Source organism: Hirundo rustica, chromosome 14 (assembly GCF_015227805.2).
Source record: "Hirundo rustica isolate bHirRus1 chromosome 14, bHirRus1.pri.v3, whole genome shotgun sequence".
Taxonomy (NCBI): Eukaryota; Metazoa; Chordata; class Aves; order Passeriformes; family Hirundinidae; genus Hirundo; species Hirundo rustica.
The window spans coordinates 6,218,170-6,235,858 of NC_053463.1; the positions used below are offsets into that span (position 1 = coordinate 6,218,170).

Genomic DNA, 17,689 nt, shown 5'->3' on the forward strand with positions numbered 1-17,689 from the left:
TTGATAAAGCAAATCTAGACCTTTTTTATTATTTTTTAAAACAATTTGCCAAAACTGGAATGAGAGATAAATAGAAGGCACAACAATTTTGCTTTTTTTTTTATACAAATACAAACTAAACATGAAAAAAACCTCCCTATTTCAATAAAAAATTTCACAAGTTCAGGAAAAGTGTTTGAAGAGTCAAGTTCTAGACATTTAAAACCTATCCCACAATCCAAAATTTCAAAGTGGTAAAACAGTAGTTCGAATTCTTTGCTGTGATCATGTATCAAAAGGAAAAGAGATTCTACGGATACCCATTATTCCACTTTTACAGCGCCACAGAGAGAAATGTGAGAGTCAATTTTTCATGTGGCAATGTCTCCAGACTGAAGGATGTTCGTATGACCTCAAAGAAACACCGAGAGTTTTGCTTTTCTGCCCTTGGAATACTTGCCAAGAACTATGTTTTCCTACAGGCTCTTGAACGCATGCACGTGAAATATTATTCCACTGACTGCACCCAAATTCAGTAGAAAGAAGGAAGGGAAAAAAAAAAAGTAAAAGAAAAAAGTAAGAGACATTCCTTTAGGAAAAATACCACTGGTACCAAAAAAACAAAAATGAGTCCGTAAGTTTGAGGTGAACAAGAAAATTCAGTTCTTTTCTTTTTAAAATCCACTTTTCCTAAAACGTTGTTCCACAAAGCTGGAATCTGGGACAAGGACTAGAAAAAAATAAATCACAGAACCATAACACAAACAAAAAGGGGCCAAAATAGTATCAAACGTAGCAGTCTATAACAGGCTAGGGCCACATTCCAAGATACCCAAGGCTGAAATTCACAAATCTGCAGGAAAAAGGGTTTGCGCCACCACGTCAACATCCGCGATGAATTCACTGGCGTTGCCCGATCCCCCTTCCAGCTCCAAATCCTGGCTTCTGGGACATTCCTCCACGTGGAGGCCCTCGAATCCCACCTCCCAGCCCCCCACGAGTGCCTCCAGGTCCACGGGGTCTGTTATCTCTGCGGTCACCCTCCCTGGCAGCTCGTGTTTTCTTCTCCTCCACGTTCAGGCGCACCTCTCCCCTGAACATGATGGGCTGCAACAGAAGCAGAGAAGGTACCGTCATTAATGGGTCACCAGGAGCTCCCCAAGGTCAAGCAGATTCCTGCAACTTTGTCTCATATCCTTCTCTCCATGAAAGACTGAAGGGTCTTAAGGATTACTCACTGAACAATGGCAAGAGCCAAACCATGCATCCAGTCTTGAGGCTTCACTGGAGAAAATGAAGACATGAGGGAGTGACCCCTGAAAAGCCATCTCAGGCTTAACACTGAACATTCTGATGTGCTTTAGAAGAGCTGGGCTGTAAAAGCAAGCTCTCTGCAAGGCTGACATCCAGAGTCCCTGCCTATCACAGCAGGCAGGCATGGGCACACATTCTGCATCAGCAATCACTGCTGACAGGCTGAGCAGGTACCTCCTGCCTTTGTTAGCAAAATTCTTTTCAGTGTGCACACCAATACAGCTTCTTCCTTTCAGCTCTGACAAACAAGATTCTACTTGTCCATAGAATCAGATGCTCTCTACCTTGTCTTCCTGAAAGCTATTTATACACTTCCTGTGTTCAGCAACCTCTCACTAGAAAAAGGCTCTGTAATGAGCTGCTACAAGCTACTTCAATGACAAAAGACTGCACAAACCTTGGTAATAGGAGCGAAAAACATCACACCTACTTTAATATGCTCAAAAAAACCTGAAGAGACCAAGTACAATCTCTTCCTGTAAAGCTGAAAAACACTGTCAGTTGTCAACGGACCAAAAATCACTGCCTAGAAATTTATTTACCCTGTTGCTAAGGATCTTCTGAACTGGCTCAGGATCATCAAACACCACAAACCCAAAATTAGGGAGCTTTCCACCACTGTTGATGCGGAGTTCAACAACATTGCCATAGCCTGCAAGAGAAAAGCCAAGTTCTTGGGTCATACATTAGAATGCTCTGTCAACCACGCCCATGGCTGCAACCCCCAACCCCTCAGAGATCCCAAGCAATCAACTTACTTTGGAAAAAGTCTTTAAGTTCAGATTTATCCACATCATGGGGAAGGTTCCCAACAAACAGCTGATGACTGTCTGGGTATCTCACAATCCGCCTGGTTTCCACATCGCCTTGTTCACCTTCGCGAACTTGAACAGAAAAGCAGAACTCATTTTAGAAAAGTCAGTCCCCACAACAAAGAAAGAAACAAGCCAGGGTCAGAATTATTACCATTAAAAAGAATCAATTCACACTGTCTATCCATTCATATATAAAAAAGGAAAGCATTCAACAGTAGCAAGAGTATAACTATTTGCTTTTTATCACGTGGCTGAGGCGAAGTTTGAATTTTCACTTGAGTAAAAATCACTTGCTTACTGACAAACACGAGATTTTAAAAGCTTTAATTATCACATTGCTTCCCCAAAACCTTTAAGTGACAGAAAACAGCTTCTTTGCAGCTTCTCTTACTTGGCCTGGGACCCCGCTGTGGTGGGATGCTTGTTCGCTGCTCCCTCACTCGCTGATCCCTCTGAGGTCTCTGAGGGGGGGTCTGAGATTCAGGCTTTGCCTCAGGGCGGGGCTGTATCAATTCAAAAAGGAGTGAACAGGTGAGAGTCAGACAGGCATACCAGCAGCTTCAGCTTTTAGGAGCTCACTGTCAAGTTGGTAATAAAAAAATACAGGAAAAGGTAGTAATTTTTCCACCTGTGACTAAAATACATGTCAGCTCACGTTGGCTTACATGCTAAAAGCAAGCAGCATTCATCTGAACATTCCCTGTTTTCCTCCATGAGAAACAATTAATTCTCAACTCCAAACCAAGAATAACATCTCCATAAAGTCTATCAGAAATCACAGAATGTCAAAGTCTTTGAGGCCTGGGAAGTCAAATCAGAATCAAGTAGATTTCACTCTCTTTTTCCCCCAACTTCTCCAAGTGCAGGACTGGACTCCTACCTGCGAGACGGGAACTTTCACAACATGAGGTGGTATTCCTGATACTGGGACAGCCCCGCTGGGAGGAAGGTTCTTGCTGGTTACTGACGCCCAGGAAAATGTCTTAAAAAAAAGATAATTACATCTCCTTTTGAAATATATTACTGATAGGACAGCTAACACAGGATAACAGGAACAAATTTTAACTTGTACTTGAAAATCAGGAGCCAGCCAATAGCATTTTCCCCACAATTTCTTTCAAATTATTTAAATTCAAAAGACCCAGTGTAATGACAATGGAGTCACACTTCTACTCTATTTCTGAATTCCAGAGTTGAAACAGGACACAGCAGTTGCCCAACACCAAGTATTACATCAAGGTCAACCACAGTATTGGGTTCCTGAGTCTCAATCTGCCCACTTATACCTTCCTTAACGCTGAGAAGTGACAAAAAACCCCAGGTAAAAATAAAGTTCAGTAAATAGACAGGAGAACCATACTGATGAAACCACATCAGAGAAAAGAGATCGAGATCCACTGTCATTACCCTGGAATCCTCTTGCACTGCAGGAGCTGGATCAGCAGGAGCTGGAGAAGGACTCTTTTCCACAGCCTCTTCTGGAGCAGATTCCTCTAACACTGGCTCAGACTTTTCTTCCTGCACCTCTGGTTCGGGTTCCTGTTCAGGTTCTGCCTCTGGCTCAGGCTCTGCCTCTGCAGCTGTCTCCTCCAGGTGTTCCTCAATGTCATTGCTATTATACAGCAGCACAAAAAAAGCAGGAAAAAGAGGAGGCATTGTATTTATTATTCTATTACTGGTGATAAGCAGTGATACTTATCCAATACACAAGTCAGGCACATGACATCTGAGAGAACAAGGCCAAGTAAGGCCACACTGCACAGGGATGCAAATTTTACATTGGTACACTACAAAACAGCAAAAAGAAAAAAAATTCCAGAGTCTCCATATTCAGCCTAACAGCATTCTGATTTCAGCTGATCAATAAACAGATTTTTTTTGACTGTCAGAACAGAAATAAATTCATGTGACCTCTTCCACAAGCAGCCTGTCTCACATAACACCTGACTTTATCTATAAATATATTATTACCTGACAGCCTGCTCATAATAAGCACCACTATCATCAGGAACAGCCTCAGGTGTCTGCTGTCTTTCCTCAGGCTCCTCTCCTTCCTCCTCTGATTCTAAATAAGGTTAGAAAAGAAAAAAAAAATAACACACATCTTTAGTATGAGGCTCAATCACAAGGCACCTACCACAAAATACAGGTGAAGTTTCTACCAAAGGGCACACAGGAAGCATTTTTGAGATGTGACATGAAACAGACAATTTTTTGTATTTCCACTGCGACTTTGGTTACTCAGTTTTGACCAAGGCTAAAAAACACATTCCCAATACTTCAGAGAACCAGATTTATAACCTACAGATCTGACTGCAGCTGCCAAAATAAGTCTCATAGTTCTTGTAACAGAAACAGATTATGGCGGAAAAATAATCACTTATATGTAACAACTCCTTGCTTGACTGTAAAGAACTACAGACAACAAAAAAACCTACAAGCACATGAAATTTAACACTGATCTGACTTCTCCAGCAAGATTACTTCCTTTGTGGGAACAGAATGTTGATATAGATCCAGAACCAAACACCATCAGAACTACCTAAAAATTTCTGCTACTTACCCTCTGGAGGCTCAGTATCAGAGTCCCCAAAAACCTCATCCTGATAGCGGAAGATATCATTGTGGACATAGAACTTGTTTGCAACAGAGCCCTAAAAGCAAATCAAAGGGAAGAACTGAAGCAATTACAACAACCCGGTAATGTAAAAATCGAAATAATGTGAAAACAAAGGTTTGAGCAAATCATCCTTCCCCCACAAGACTAATCCAAATTTGCCTCTTTTAAGAAAATAATGTTATTTGGGGCAGGAAAACAAAAAAGAAGAGACATCACTCCTAACAAGTCAAGTATGGATGGAACAAAGGAAAAAAAGTTGAAGTGCTTTTAATTCCAATAGCTCACAACACTGAAGAAGCATGAGTGACAACTTCCTGGTGTCTAAAGTATCAATTCTTATCTCAAAGTCATATTGGAAAGTAGTGATCTTGTAACACTCCTTTTTCACTATCACTTTCATTTCTGCAAACTGCTCTGTTAAAAAAAGTCTATTTAAAAATGCCATTTCAAATGCTAAGTCAACACTTTATGAACAATAAAATCTGGAACCCATATTTTGAAGTGACAGGAAGCATTCCCCTCTTTTTATTACTTCCTTTTCGGTAAAAATACCAGTTGCTAGGACAGCAAATCAAAGAGAACATAATTTTAATATGCTTAAGACAAGAATGTGTTGCACTAACCCAGGAGTCCAAAGTCAGGATATTTATAAGCAATTTCAATATCGAAGGTCAATGTACAATCATACAGAAGGTAGCGTAATTCCCAAAGGAATTTTCAGAACGTAACCCCTGCATTTTGTGCCAAGTTACCCTCCCAGTCTGACCCTTCAGATTGCAAGGCTGAGGCAGACAGAGCTCACTGATGCTGCCAGAAGCCTGTGGCAGCCCAGCACACCCACCTCAGGCGCCAGCACGAAGGTCTGCATGAACCTGCGCACGGGCTGCATGTTATTGGAGAGCTCCCCCATCACCTGCACCACCACACCATCGTTCAGGGTGGCGTGGGCGTCCACGTGACGGATCTTTGTGTGGCAATCCTTGAAGTTTAGTGACAGCACCTTCTTGTGGATATCCTAGGAAAGAATGGTACATGTGGGTTGTGCTGCAGAAGTCGTTCCTGCCAAGTTAGCAGCTTTGAGAGAAAGCAAAGCCATAAAAAATGGTTTGAGATACATCCCCTAACTCTGGAGAGAAAGTTTGTCAGGATGCTTGTTAAGTTTGCTTTGCAAGCAATTTTACATTATGAGCTTTCTATAAAGGAAACACATTTTATCTAACTGTTGCTGCCTACAGTCGAGAGGGTTTTTTCCTCCCCATTTTTCTTTTACAGAAAGCACTTGAACAGGGTGGGAGGGAATCACAGCTGGATACATTTCTCTTCTCAACTTCAATAAAGGTGACAAAAGAGAAGGAAAGAACAGGTTTGTTTTTTAAAATTCTTACAGATTGCCCATAGACTGCGTCAGCTGGTTTTCCATTGGAATCCAAGCCACCGTGGACATAGGAAGAGTTCTTTCCATAAAACCTATTGGAAAGAAATATTTTAATGCCAAGCTCTGCTGCGTAAGAACATTGAGCCTCTACATTAGAGTGCAGTACGACTAATACACTTTCAAGTAAGTTTCCTTTTTGAATTACTAGAATAAAGCCACAAAATCTCATCAACTTGTTACCAATCTGGGGGTGGGAGGAAAACAAAGTTTTGTCATGTAAGCTGTAGCATTCAGGTGTGTCAGAGACCCAAGCACCAAGAGCCAAAACCAAAGTCTCCTGGGAGTTCATGATCCAGTCCTATTATCCCCTTTTCTGCACAAGGTCCCCAAAGCAACACCTTGAACATCGGGGATGCTGAAGGCTCCCCCTCAAGTTCTGATTTCAAGCTTGAGCAAGGACCCGTGGGACTGTTTTGCTCTTCTACAGTAAAAAAAGTACTTCAGGTAAATCTTCGTTTGCATAGATGAGAGGTTACCAGCTGAAATGCCCCAAGCACCATGGTACTGCACTCGCCAGCAGATAAAAGACTGAATGGATTCCATGGCACAGAGTCAACTGTCCTCTGACCCAAAGGGATGAGGTCAGCTGTCCACCCAAATGCAGAAATAGAGTGAGTGTTCCTGAGACTGGAGGGGGGAAAATTTCAGAAAATTTATCTGGCTACTCAAAATACAGCAAAACCAAGTGTATCTTCATAAACAACACTGCTTTTGGGAAGGATACCTGTCAAACCAAACAGGATCCATTTCTTTAAACAGGACTATAGTTTGCTGCATATCCATAATTTCCTGACTTTAAGAAAGAGCTGGTGTGACTCCCAAGAGAGACCAGTACACAAGCACGCAACTTATTCAATGTTTCCTCCTAGTCAGGGGGCATTTTATCAAGCCAAAAACTACAGAAATGTTTAACTAAGTGATATTTCTCCAATTTATATTGATTACAAGCAGAAGCGGCAAGCAGCATTTCAGTTAGAACCAGAAATCAGACATTTAAAGAATTCCTGTAATCTTTATTATTCATCTTTTAACCCAGATGATCGAAACCAAAAGTAAACGACATTCAGCATCTTGAATAAATCAGTTTCTTAAGTAACCAAATTCAGCAAGCTAACACACAGTAATAAGACCATTCATGAATTCTAGCACACAAGTTAAGAAATTCACACAGAAAACCATCTCAAAGTGAAGCAGAGCTTTACCTGTGCAAGTAGTCAGGTGCTTGGTTCAGCAGGGTATAGTACTGCCTCACAAATTCCCGCCCGACCAGCAGGGGACTTGGCTTCTCCATCACCATTTCTTTGGTCAACTGAAAACTGTGGAAAAAAAACAAAAGCTCCATAAACCATGAGCATTTCAAATGGCTGTTCACATCCTGATTGCATAAGCCACCTAATCACAGCAGAAAGCACGCACCAGGACTGTTTTACCCCTGTAAGCAGTTTAAGCAATGTGTTTTCAGAGTCAAGAGTTTTGGTGCCAGGGAGAGGATTCCTGGGTACCAAACCAGAGGTGGGAGAGGCTGCAAGGCTGAGGGAGGTCACCTCATAACCTGCCCGTAGTTAATCATCCCACATATCCTCAGTAAAAAAGCAGGTGGCAAACAAGTAAGGTTCTTCAAGAGGATTTGCTAAGTGGCTAAGACATTTACAGTCAATCCAAATTCTACTTACCTCACTTGACTTCACAATCAGAATTAAAAGTCAGATGTTCTCAGGCAAAGCCTGTGCTACTGTATTAGGGGCATTTTTAGAAGGTCAGAGTAAGTCCAATCTATTTTTATCAGCAGCACAGCACCACTTGCTGTGAGTGTCAAGTGCTCTGGAGGAATATTAGATTATATTAAAATTATTATCCTACAAACAAACACATACTGCTCTTCCCCTATATCCACCAATGTCAGTAAGTCACTTCTCACTTAAATTCAGACCACCAGTCCCATAAAGAGCCCCACCCATGTCCAGGGACAAATCCATCTGGGTGTCCTCTACCTACCTTCCACGGATCTGTAAGATACAAAAATAAAGTCTTCGCAGGTACCAAAGTACTTAAAAAGATGCCATGGAAGCTGCCACTTTGGGTGAAGCTAAGTCCAGATGAACCTGGCGAATTTCATGTATCTCAATCAATGGTCAGACACCCAACACAGTGATCAAGGGACAAGGCAATGTTTAGGCACTGTCAGAACACCCAGGTAACACATCCGAGGATGTGATCACACCCAAACTCCCAGCAGTGGCCAGACTGCATCCAGCTTTGCTGGAGGAATGCAGCTAAGATTCAAGCCAGAAGGCATAACAGCAGAGCTATAATTTTGTATACATTGATGCATTCTGCTCTGCTTTTAATACAATCACTCTTTTTCATCTTTTTAAGTCTATAGTAAGTGAGAAGTCTTCCCATTCTACTTTAAAACATGTTTTTTTTCTAGGTTTAAACACAGGGGAAAAGATCTGGTGGACTCCAGAGGATGTGTCCATGAACTCCCTCTCTTTCAGCAGGACGTGTGTTTGTCACCACCACACAAAGAAATGTTACCTATATTATAATGTGCAGAAAAAATAAGACTCAATATGACCTAGAATTTTAAGAGGCATTTCAAAACATTCAGAAGCTTTCAGCTGTTTGAGGGTATTTTCAAGAGCTAACCATGCCGAAAGGAATAAATAGTTCATGGCTGGGTCTGGCCTGCAGGAAATGCTCAGATTCTGCAAACCACTTTGATTTCAGGAAGGTTCCACTATCTGTGGTTTTGCAGAAGCCTTTGAACTCTAATGTATTACAGACACAGATGTCCAACATCCAGCACAGTCTGAGGTGACAGAAACCTCCAAGAGATGAACCCTTGCCTTCTACTGCATGTTGAATGAGATGCCCATAAAATATTATCAGACAATACGAAAACACTGCAAAGGTAAAGTACAGCTAAGTAAGTGGTGGCTACCACTGCTGACTTCCTCATCCCACTTTGTTTCCTCTTGAGTACTTGGTGAAGCTGTAGAAGGAACAGGCCAACCTTAAAGCAGTGGGAGCAGAAATGGCAGACATGATCTGCACTTTTAGCTCCAGTCAGCTTAACTAACAACACAGGATTTATCTGCTTCACAACAGTTAATACATTTGCTCCTGTGCTGCCAGTTTACAGCCAGGAAGCTGGTCCTACCATATACCAAGATCAGCATCTGGGGAATGGCAGGAGGTACACTTAATTTCTTTGTGAAGATACATTTTTCCCTGGAATTCAAGCTTATTCCTACAGATATAAATAGGCAGTGTTTCTATTCAGTTCTGATAAATGATGAATTGAGCTCTTCTGAGAATTATTTTCAAGTGCTTCCTAGAACACCAATGTATAAAGCTTGGCATTATGGTAAAATCTTCCTGTAGCACTCAAATTTCAACAGCTTTTTCAGATTTCTGCTCTTCAGTGAAAGCCCTCACCTGCATTAACCCACAGGCACATCATTTTCCATGATGGTCTCAAGAAATATTGGAACTGAAGTGGTTTGATTAGGTCTGTCATACATACATGCTTAAAATTAAAAGAACTTCCCTCCTACTAAGGGTGAAAAACCTATCAGAACTAACGCCTAACATGAAAAGAGGAATTGTGGAGTGCCCAGTTGTTCTCAAGCAGATATGGGAAAAGTAATGGGAAAAACCTTTATATGACCTAATCAGAGGACAACAATCTGTTTTTACTGCTGCTGCACCTGCTGCTACGTTGCCAGCTGCCATCTGTTCTTGTTCTTCAGCCAGCACAACCTGAATGGTGGAAGCCAAGCATCTCCTCAGAGAGTATGTGCTCCCTACCACTCATAAGCAATTTACTACTCCACTATTCCCTGATCCAAGAAAAACTACAAATACTTTATATTATATTTTCATTGCACAGCACATAATAGCACCAAATGTTTGAACTGTCACCACACTACTCCTGATAAAAGCTTATCCACACATTTTCCTGTCAATTGACATAATGATGAAAGGGTGAAAATTGACAGGAAAAGCTGAAAATCTGATTATTTAAGATTCATTCATAATCATGCACTCGCATTATCCCATATGTAAAACAAATTGGATAAGTCAAATTATAACAAGCACACCATAACAATTCTGCAGCATAACTGAGCCCCCTTCCTTAAGCCAAGGACTTAGAGGAAGACAAATACCTCCTTTACAGTGGTTATCACCTGGCTGGTGGAAAATTCCACCATCTGCTACAATGCTCCCACTTGGCAGAAAATCAATGTCAGGCACTGAATTTCTAAAATACTGTTATGTAAATTAAGAGCCATTTATGTAAATTCCACATTAGCAAATTCAGATTTAGGTCCACAAAACCTATTAGTATATTAGTGTTCAGAAAAATGGACTCAGCAATCACAGCTAGCATTGGTTATTATTTTCTTACCAAACTGCAACATGGTGAAAGCAAACTAAGCATTGCTGTCCAAACTCAATTTCTTTAGGGTTTTTGTTTTTGAATCAGACAAGTTTAGCCTGAGTGTTGCTTCTACTGGACTTCCACACAGAAGTTTGTCTTATGCACATCACAGGATGCTCGGGCTCTCAGGATAACCAGTCCAAGACTCAGGCAAAAGCCTGATATAACCAGCCAAAGGACCAAAACCCAATTCCCACTTCCCAAAGAGTGTGGCAGTTTTTAACATCTTCTGTCAAGGAAAAAGTTGGAACTAACAAGACAAGTTAAAACTGAATCATAATTTCAACAGGCTCTGGTGTGTTTTTAACATTAGCCTCATTTCTTTGTTCTCTGCCAGCTTAAATTACATTTTTTGACTTGTATTTCAATACAAGGCACTTTCTCAAGAAACCCAAAGTTCCCATGATGGATTCTAGTCCTGACTGGAATATTACATAGCAGTTCACCCCTTCTCCTTTGGCTACTCAAGCACTATAAAGTGACCATCTGAACTCCACTCCTTCCATCTCTACAAACTGGTGTTTATAGGGTGCCAAAACAGCTTTTCATAATGTCGAACTTTTCACAAACTCCACTCCCTCATTTTGGTATCAGTGAATTCCTTAACTTAAAAGGCTTTTTGGAAACTGAAGAAACAGCAGGAGAAGCTCACTTGGATAAGAGGTGTCTGTATCCAAGCCCAACATACCACAGATGTGGCAAACAGCAATTTTGCTGGAAATTAAAGGTCTGGTCAATAGTTAATAGGATTGCATAATTAAGTGTCACTTGGGATTTCTCCAAGTTGCTTAGCAACAGGTGAGCACGGTCAAAGCCACAAACCATTTATCTAGATGGAATAACCAGCTCTAGAAGCAGTTACTGCTGCTGTTATGGACAAAAAAAAAAGTAACGAAGAAAACGCCCAGTTGGCCTCTAAGAGGCATGAAATAGACTGAAAAGTTTAACAACAAAAAATATAGTTAATTCCAACTCTGCATACATTTTACATGACTAGCATCTGCTCTGCTGCTGACTAAGCAATACAAGAAAAAACCACAAGGCTGGTACCTGCGTGAACCATGATACAAAACATTAAAGTGAACAATGGAGCACAAGCTAAACTTGCATCCCATGGCAAATTCCAGGGCCCATCTCAGTTGGGGATTTGCATCACACCAGCTCGCTCTCAAGTAGGAAGAGTGATGTTAAATAACTGTGTATTTAAAACACAAACACTGCAGATACACTGAGATACCCTTATTTTAATACAGCCTTAACTCACCAAGGGGAACAAAGAAACCCAAAACAATCCAGTTGTTGACCTGACCTAAATTATAGAGAGCCAAAAATGCACCTCAAATAAGCAGGCAAATGAAGTCCCAAAACACTAATCTGCTTTAAAAAATAGGTCTCATTACTTGCCTCCCACTGGATGCAGAGGCAGACAATGTCACTGGGACAGCACAGCCTGTATTTCAGACACAAGCCATTACAGCTGCCTACCTGTAACCAGTTCATCACTTCTGCCTTTTGCCAGATTCAGAGGCCAAGGATTCAGCCTGGAAGAAGTTATCTTAACTCAGCACTAGTCCACAGAAGGCAAGACTCTTGGTAGCCACAGCCAATGGAAGTTCAATGACGGGGTAAGTTATGCAATAAATAAATATTTGAGGATCAAACTGGGACAAGTTGTGAAGTTACCAGCCTTCAATTCTTACTAGCATCTCCAGGAAACATTGAGATAGTCTGTAAGATGAATGTATTCACCAGGAATTTGCAGAAGCAGGCACTTCAGAGCAGTGTGAATGAGGACATATCATGCAGACAGAGGAGCTTTTAATAATCTTCCAAACCAACACCTAATAAAACATAGATCTAGACTTAGCAGAGCTATTTCTCCTTTCACTTGTGACTCATCTCCACTGGATGACCCACACAACCTACAAAGACAGGCAGTGCCTACATTCATAAGATACTTGAGGTGTTACAGGGAACTAGATCCTAAAAAAAATAATCACACAGCAACCAGAATCATCACGCCAACAGCTTTCTCTCCACTTAATTATCCAGATGCATCAGAAAGGCAGAGCAATACCTGAGTCCCTTCTGAAGTTTTGAGACACACCGACAAGGGACACTCTAGAAAAGCCATATACTACACCAACATATGGATAAGAATAATTAAGTTAGAAGCTTAACTATTTTCTAATTGAATAATCCAAGCAACCAAAAAAAATATCAGCACAGTAAAGAAAACCCAAGAGTTTCATCACAAGATTAAAAAATAATTCAGAATTAGACTCAGCACTGCCCATGTTAGTACCAAAAAACCCTCTGCTTGCCAGTGGCAGATGGGAAGCCTTACTCAGCAGCAATGCACAGCCCCTCAAACACTGGGAGAATACAAATAAACAAAGCAGCAATTGCTGAAGAGCTGTCAGCGTAGAAGTCTGCCTATGTTTTTGCTAACAAACCTAAGTGTGATCCACAAGTCGATGGATATGATGGAGTCTGCCATTTTTCAGACAAAAATCAGCACTTCTTGTGGTTTTCAGCTCTACCAAGCAAGAAAGAGACAAACTGAAGACTTCTAATGCTTTCAGTCAGAATCTTAAAGAAAAGAGATCACGTTGGAGAAATGTTATTTCCAGAGCATTAAGCTCAAAAGCAGATTAAAAACACAAAGATCACCTGAAGTGTAAGTTGGGGTACTTAAGATCAGCATCTGTACCCCTACAGTAAGGGATGAACATTCATCTGGGTAAGGAAAATTATACCAGACACTATTCCTGTGGCTAAGAGCAGAAAGCTCCAAAGACAAACAGCAAACTAGGTCCTGTTTACAAGAGAAGAATAAAAATCTAATCCAGAAGAATCTTGAAAACTTGCTATCAAAACTAAGTGATATAGTAAGAAATTCTCAACAAGGTGTTTGGGGTTTTTACTCATCCCTCAAAACACTTTGCCTTCCCTGGGTGCTGAGCTTAAGATGGTATGGGTTTGGGGGTTTTTTCCTTCCTTTTTAAAGCTGTTTCACCTGCCTTACAAATTTCTACTTGATACCACTCAATCACCACTTCTATTCAGCAGTTACCTGCTGTAACATTAAGCTATGGTGATCTGTCCTGAACCTAACGAGCAACAATTCACATCCTCACAAAAAGAGAGCTCTGTTGCATTTAGCACTACAGAAAAACACAAGGCCCTTGTGATTTGACACAAGTCCAAAAGGAACTCCTCTTCAAACTCTGAGCTCTCTGAAAGCTTTGAGAATTCCCAGAAACATCCATACATTTTTAATAATCCTAAAATCAAATTGTCCTGAACGGCCTCTCAAATACAGGGGAAGGACTTGTCTTTCTAACTGAACCTATTTCAACCTCACTTACCCCTCAATTAGAAGCAATGTTTTTCTGCAAAATTACATTTTAAGCATGCAAATTTCATCCTAAAGGGCAGTAGGATAGAGTAAAACTGCTCAGTGCTTTCTTTAATAAAAAATAAGTCAGCTTTCTGCCTATACTGCTCTCCAGACTCCTCCATGATAAAGCAATTACTTAGACCCTGTGATTTTGCCATTAGAACAGGTTTTGTTTTGACATCCAAGAGCTGCTCCAACATCTCAATGAAGTTGGCAGCAGGTCCAGTCATCTTCTCTTAGGTCTGCAAATTTTCCATTTGGCTCCAGTGCAGCTTCTTAAAGTAAAAAAGCAAAAGTTACTCATCAGCAGTCAGAAGAGGCAGATCAGAACCCCGAGCTACACCAACACTACAGTGAAATTCAAGCTTAATGCCACTCAGAATCACCAAGATTGAGATTCAAAATATTTTCTGCATGCCAAGCAACAGATAACCGTAAAGAGAATCAACTCTTTCACCTCTACCTGCTTAGGTCACAGAAGACGCTTAAACTTGATATATCAGCTATATCCTGGCACTCAGGACTAACCCATCACAGCACTGTTACATTAAAAACAAAATAAAGTCAGCCCAGCAGCAGCCAGCAAACCGCACAGGGCAGAGCAGATGAAAATGGAAGATGGGCACCAGCATTTTCCAGCGCAGCACTGCACATTTGCCTCAGCAAGGAATCAGGTTGATCACAGATGACTCCTACATAACTGACAGCAGCCAGGCTCCTGCTCTGAAAGCAGCACTGCACCAGCCATGTCTTCCTGGAAGAGGTCCAGACTTAATATAGCAAAACTGGGACCTCCAGCCACTACAACACTCACTGCCTGCAAAGTTTAAGGATTCTTCTACAGTACCTGAGGATCAGACTTCTGTTTTTCTTTTTAATTACTCAATGAGGTAGCTTAAGGTTACCAAGTCTACTAGCAGGTACCCCAGGAAGTCAAATAATTACTTTAACTCTGCAGATTTTATATAGGCACCTGTAAAAAAACAAACAAACAAAAATAATCACCCAGTCTTCTTGAGCAAACTATCACTTTTGGTTTGTTCCAAGCAGAGCAGACTACATCCAACACAACAACTAGCACCACCCTGCTGAAGTCCTGCTCTGCTTTGATTTCCTCTTTGATTCTTCAGTCATCACCTTAGTCATACAAAAAGGCCCAGGTGCTAATATTAAAATCTAGAGTGTTTTCTAATTCAAACAGGCCATTTATGCTAATCTTATGAGTGCTCTCTCATCAGGTCCTACTGTTTTGAACACAAATACCAAGATGTACTTAAAGCAACATCACCTTTGCTTTATTTCCCTTTCAGTAAAAAGTGTTGCTCTGCGTGCTTGCCTTGTAATTTGCAAGGTGAAAAATAAAGCTCTGAAACAAAGAATTTGCTGTTTCATCAAGTGCATAAGGATTCTGTTCAAAATTCAGATGTTTAAAGTCCATCAGTTGTGTTGAGCTCTACTGATGCTGTTGTGCCAGCAGCAAAGTGACCAGCAGAGCAGTGGTCTTGCCATCACAGCACAAACAAATCCTCTTGTGTGCTTTTGTTGCATCTCAGACTGTAAATGCACAGATTCCCAACAGAAGATCCTGATGGACTTGGTACACATAGACTAAGTCTTATCTACCAGGTTTTCCACTTTAATTTTAATTATGCTGCCCTGCCTTCCACTTAAGGAGTTCACACTTGAAAGAACACAACCTAGCAAAAAAAAAAAAAAAAAAGGGTCAATTCACACCAGTCAGGAATTGGGACCACTTTTCACCCCCTGATGTATACAAGGTTTTTGAAAAGACTTATATTTATAAAATTATGATATAATTTGTAAAGGTTCCAACACTATTTTTTTTTCCTAAGAGGCTTTATACAATTACACTTTCTAGAAGGTTTTAGTAGTGCCTTTCAGGCAAACCAGTCCCTGCAACACGTGATGCTGGCAAAAAGGTCGTGAGATCTCCATCACAAAGATAAGGATATATGACTTTAAGCACATGAATGCTTCCAGCCAACCTTGAGATCAGCTACATATGCCATCCATTGAGCTTTTTCTAAAAACAAAACAAAAATCTAGACTCATAATTTTACATCATTACATATGGTGACTGAAACACCCCAGGAAAGGTGAGTTCAGTTCACAGGATGAGAAGATGCTACCATCAGCATCATGGAAGTACCACAGAGCTATCTAGCAGAATGGTCTGGCTTATTATTTATAGAGAATGGGAAAAGTGAAAATCTGGTCAAAGAGAAGAATATCAAGAAAGGTCTGAAATGCAGTTTTTGTCTGTCAACTTCTGCACCTCCTTTCATTACATCAATCTAACAAGCCTTGTTAGCTTAAAAAAAAAAAAAAATCCAACATACCCCTCCCCACGTTTGATTTATGGCATCTGGAAGCATCAGCTTCCAAAGCTTGATAGCAGTGTCCAGATTTCCTAAAGCTGTCACTCCTGGCTGTGAGAGCAGGGGCTTGCCAAAAATAGCACACACTGGAAACATGGCGGCGTGCTGCAAATGCTGCTTTCTCCCGATGGTGGAACAAAAAAATCCTTTTTTTGGTAAAGAGTACTGATTATATGTATGCAAGCCTTAACATAGAAGCTCACCAGGTAAGCCCGCTGAGAATTAGGAACACGTTGGAACATCCCGATCAACACTAGGAGGTACTGGAAAAGGTACCGAAACCTCTTCTCTAGGGCTTCTCCAGCACGTACATCTGGGGCCTTACAGGATGCTGGAAAGTCTCATTACAAGCACTACTTCGCATTTAAATCTTAGCATAATCTCGGATTCAGCCAAGGTCATGCGGTAAACCAGGATAAGATCCACGCTCGCCTGCTCAAATTATAACTTCCTCCACCTATAAAGTTACACCAAGGGAGCCACCTCGAGCTGATACCCAGGTCTGGACCGTGCGAGCACCCAGCAGGGCCCCTCAATCCACAGTCACAACTCATTATTGAGCGGGAACGCCTCGGGCTTCGGGTGGGCTCCTCCGCAGCCCCACCTGCCCAAAACAAAACCCAAAAGCAGAGAGCGAAAAAGCCTCCGAGCCTGGAAAGCCGAGAACAAAGCTCGACCCGCACACCTCGCCTCGCACAATGCGGGCCCGCGAGCAGCCGATCCCCCGCCGCCCCCCCCTGCCCCGCACCGCTCCCGCCGGGAGCTCCGAGGCCGCCGCGGCAGCGGGAAAAGGCTCCGGACCCCACGGGGGCTGCGCGGCCGCGGGTCAGGCGGGAAGGAGCCCGGCACAAAGCGCCGCGGGGACCGGGCGGGCCCCACGCCGGGCGGGATGGAGGGGGGAGGGGGGCGCCGGCAGCGCCGTCCCGCACAGCCCGCGGCCTACTGAGAGCCGGGGGCGCCGCGGAGCCGGGGCGGTGCGTGCGGCTCGCGGTCCCGCCGGGAAGGCGCGGCCGAGCCGGCGTCTCCCCGCGCCCCCCCACCCCCCTCACCTGCGGGCAGAGCGGGACGGGAGCGGAGGCGCCGCTTCACCACAGGGCCCGGCGGATGAGAAGCGCCTCACGCAGCGGCGTGCTCTGCCGCCGGCTACATATATCCGGCGCGCAGCCTACCCCGGCGGGCGCGGCCCAGCCAGTCAGAGAGCTGCGCTCGCCCTCACTCGGATGCCGGTTGGCCCACGGCCGTGAGGAGGCGGGCGGAACGCTAAGGGACAGTACAGC

The 17,689-nt window shown here is 42.5% G+C and overlaps 1 protein-coding gene across 2 annotated transcripts; it reads right to left on the minus strand.

Annotated features, from left to right (window-relative positions):
• G3BP1 (G3BP stress granule assembly factor 1) lies at window positions 1-17,647 on the minus strand. Of its 2 annotated transcripts, none has more exons than XM_040078173.1 (12): window positions 17,462-17,647; window positions 7,366-7,479; window positions 6,114-6,195; window positions 5,570-5,743; window positions 4,672-4,762; window positions 4,080-4,173; window positions 3,516-3,720; window positions 2,989-3,090; window positions 2,500-2,611; window positions 2,052-2,177; window positions 1,836-1,966; window positions 1-1,086 (listed from the first exon to the last, which is right to left on the minus strand). In XM_040078173.1, exons 2-12 carry the CDS (start codon window positions 7,458-7,460, stop codon window positions 880-882), a joined length of 1,419 nt encoding a protein of 472 aa, XP_039934107.1. In that variant the 5' UTR covers window positions 7,461-7,479; window positions 17,462-17,647; the 3' UTR covers window positions 1-879. The 2 variants fall into 2 exon arrangements, with proteins under 2 accessions (XP_039934107.1, XP_039934108.1); XM_040078174.2 differs by having other exon boundaries at window positions 1,836-1,945; window positions 17,462-17,596.
• Between the last annotated feature and the right edge of the window lie 42 nt (window positions 17,648-17,689).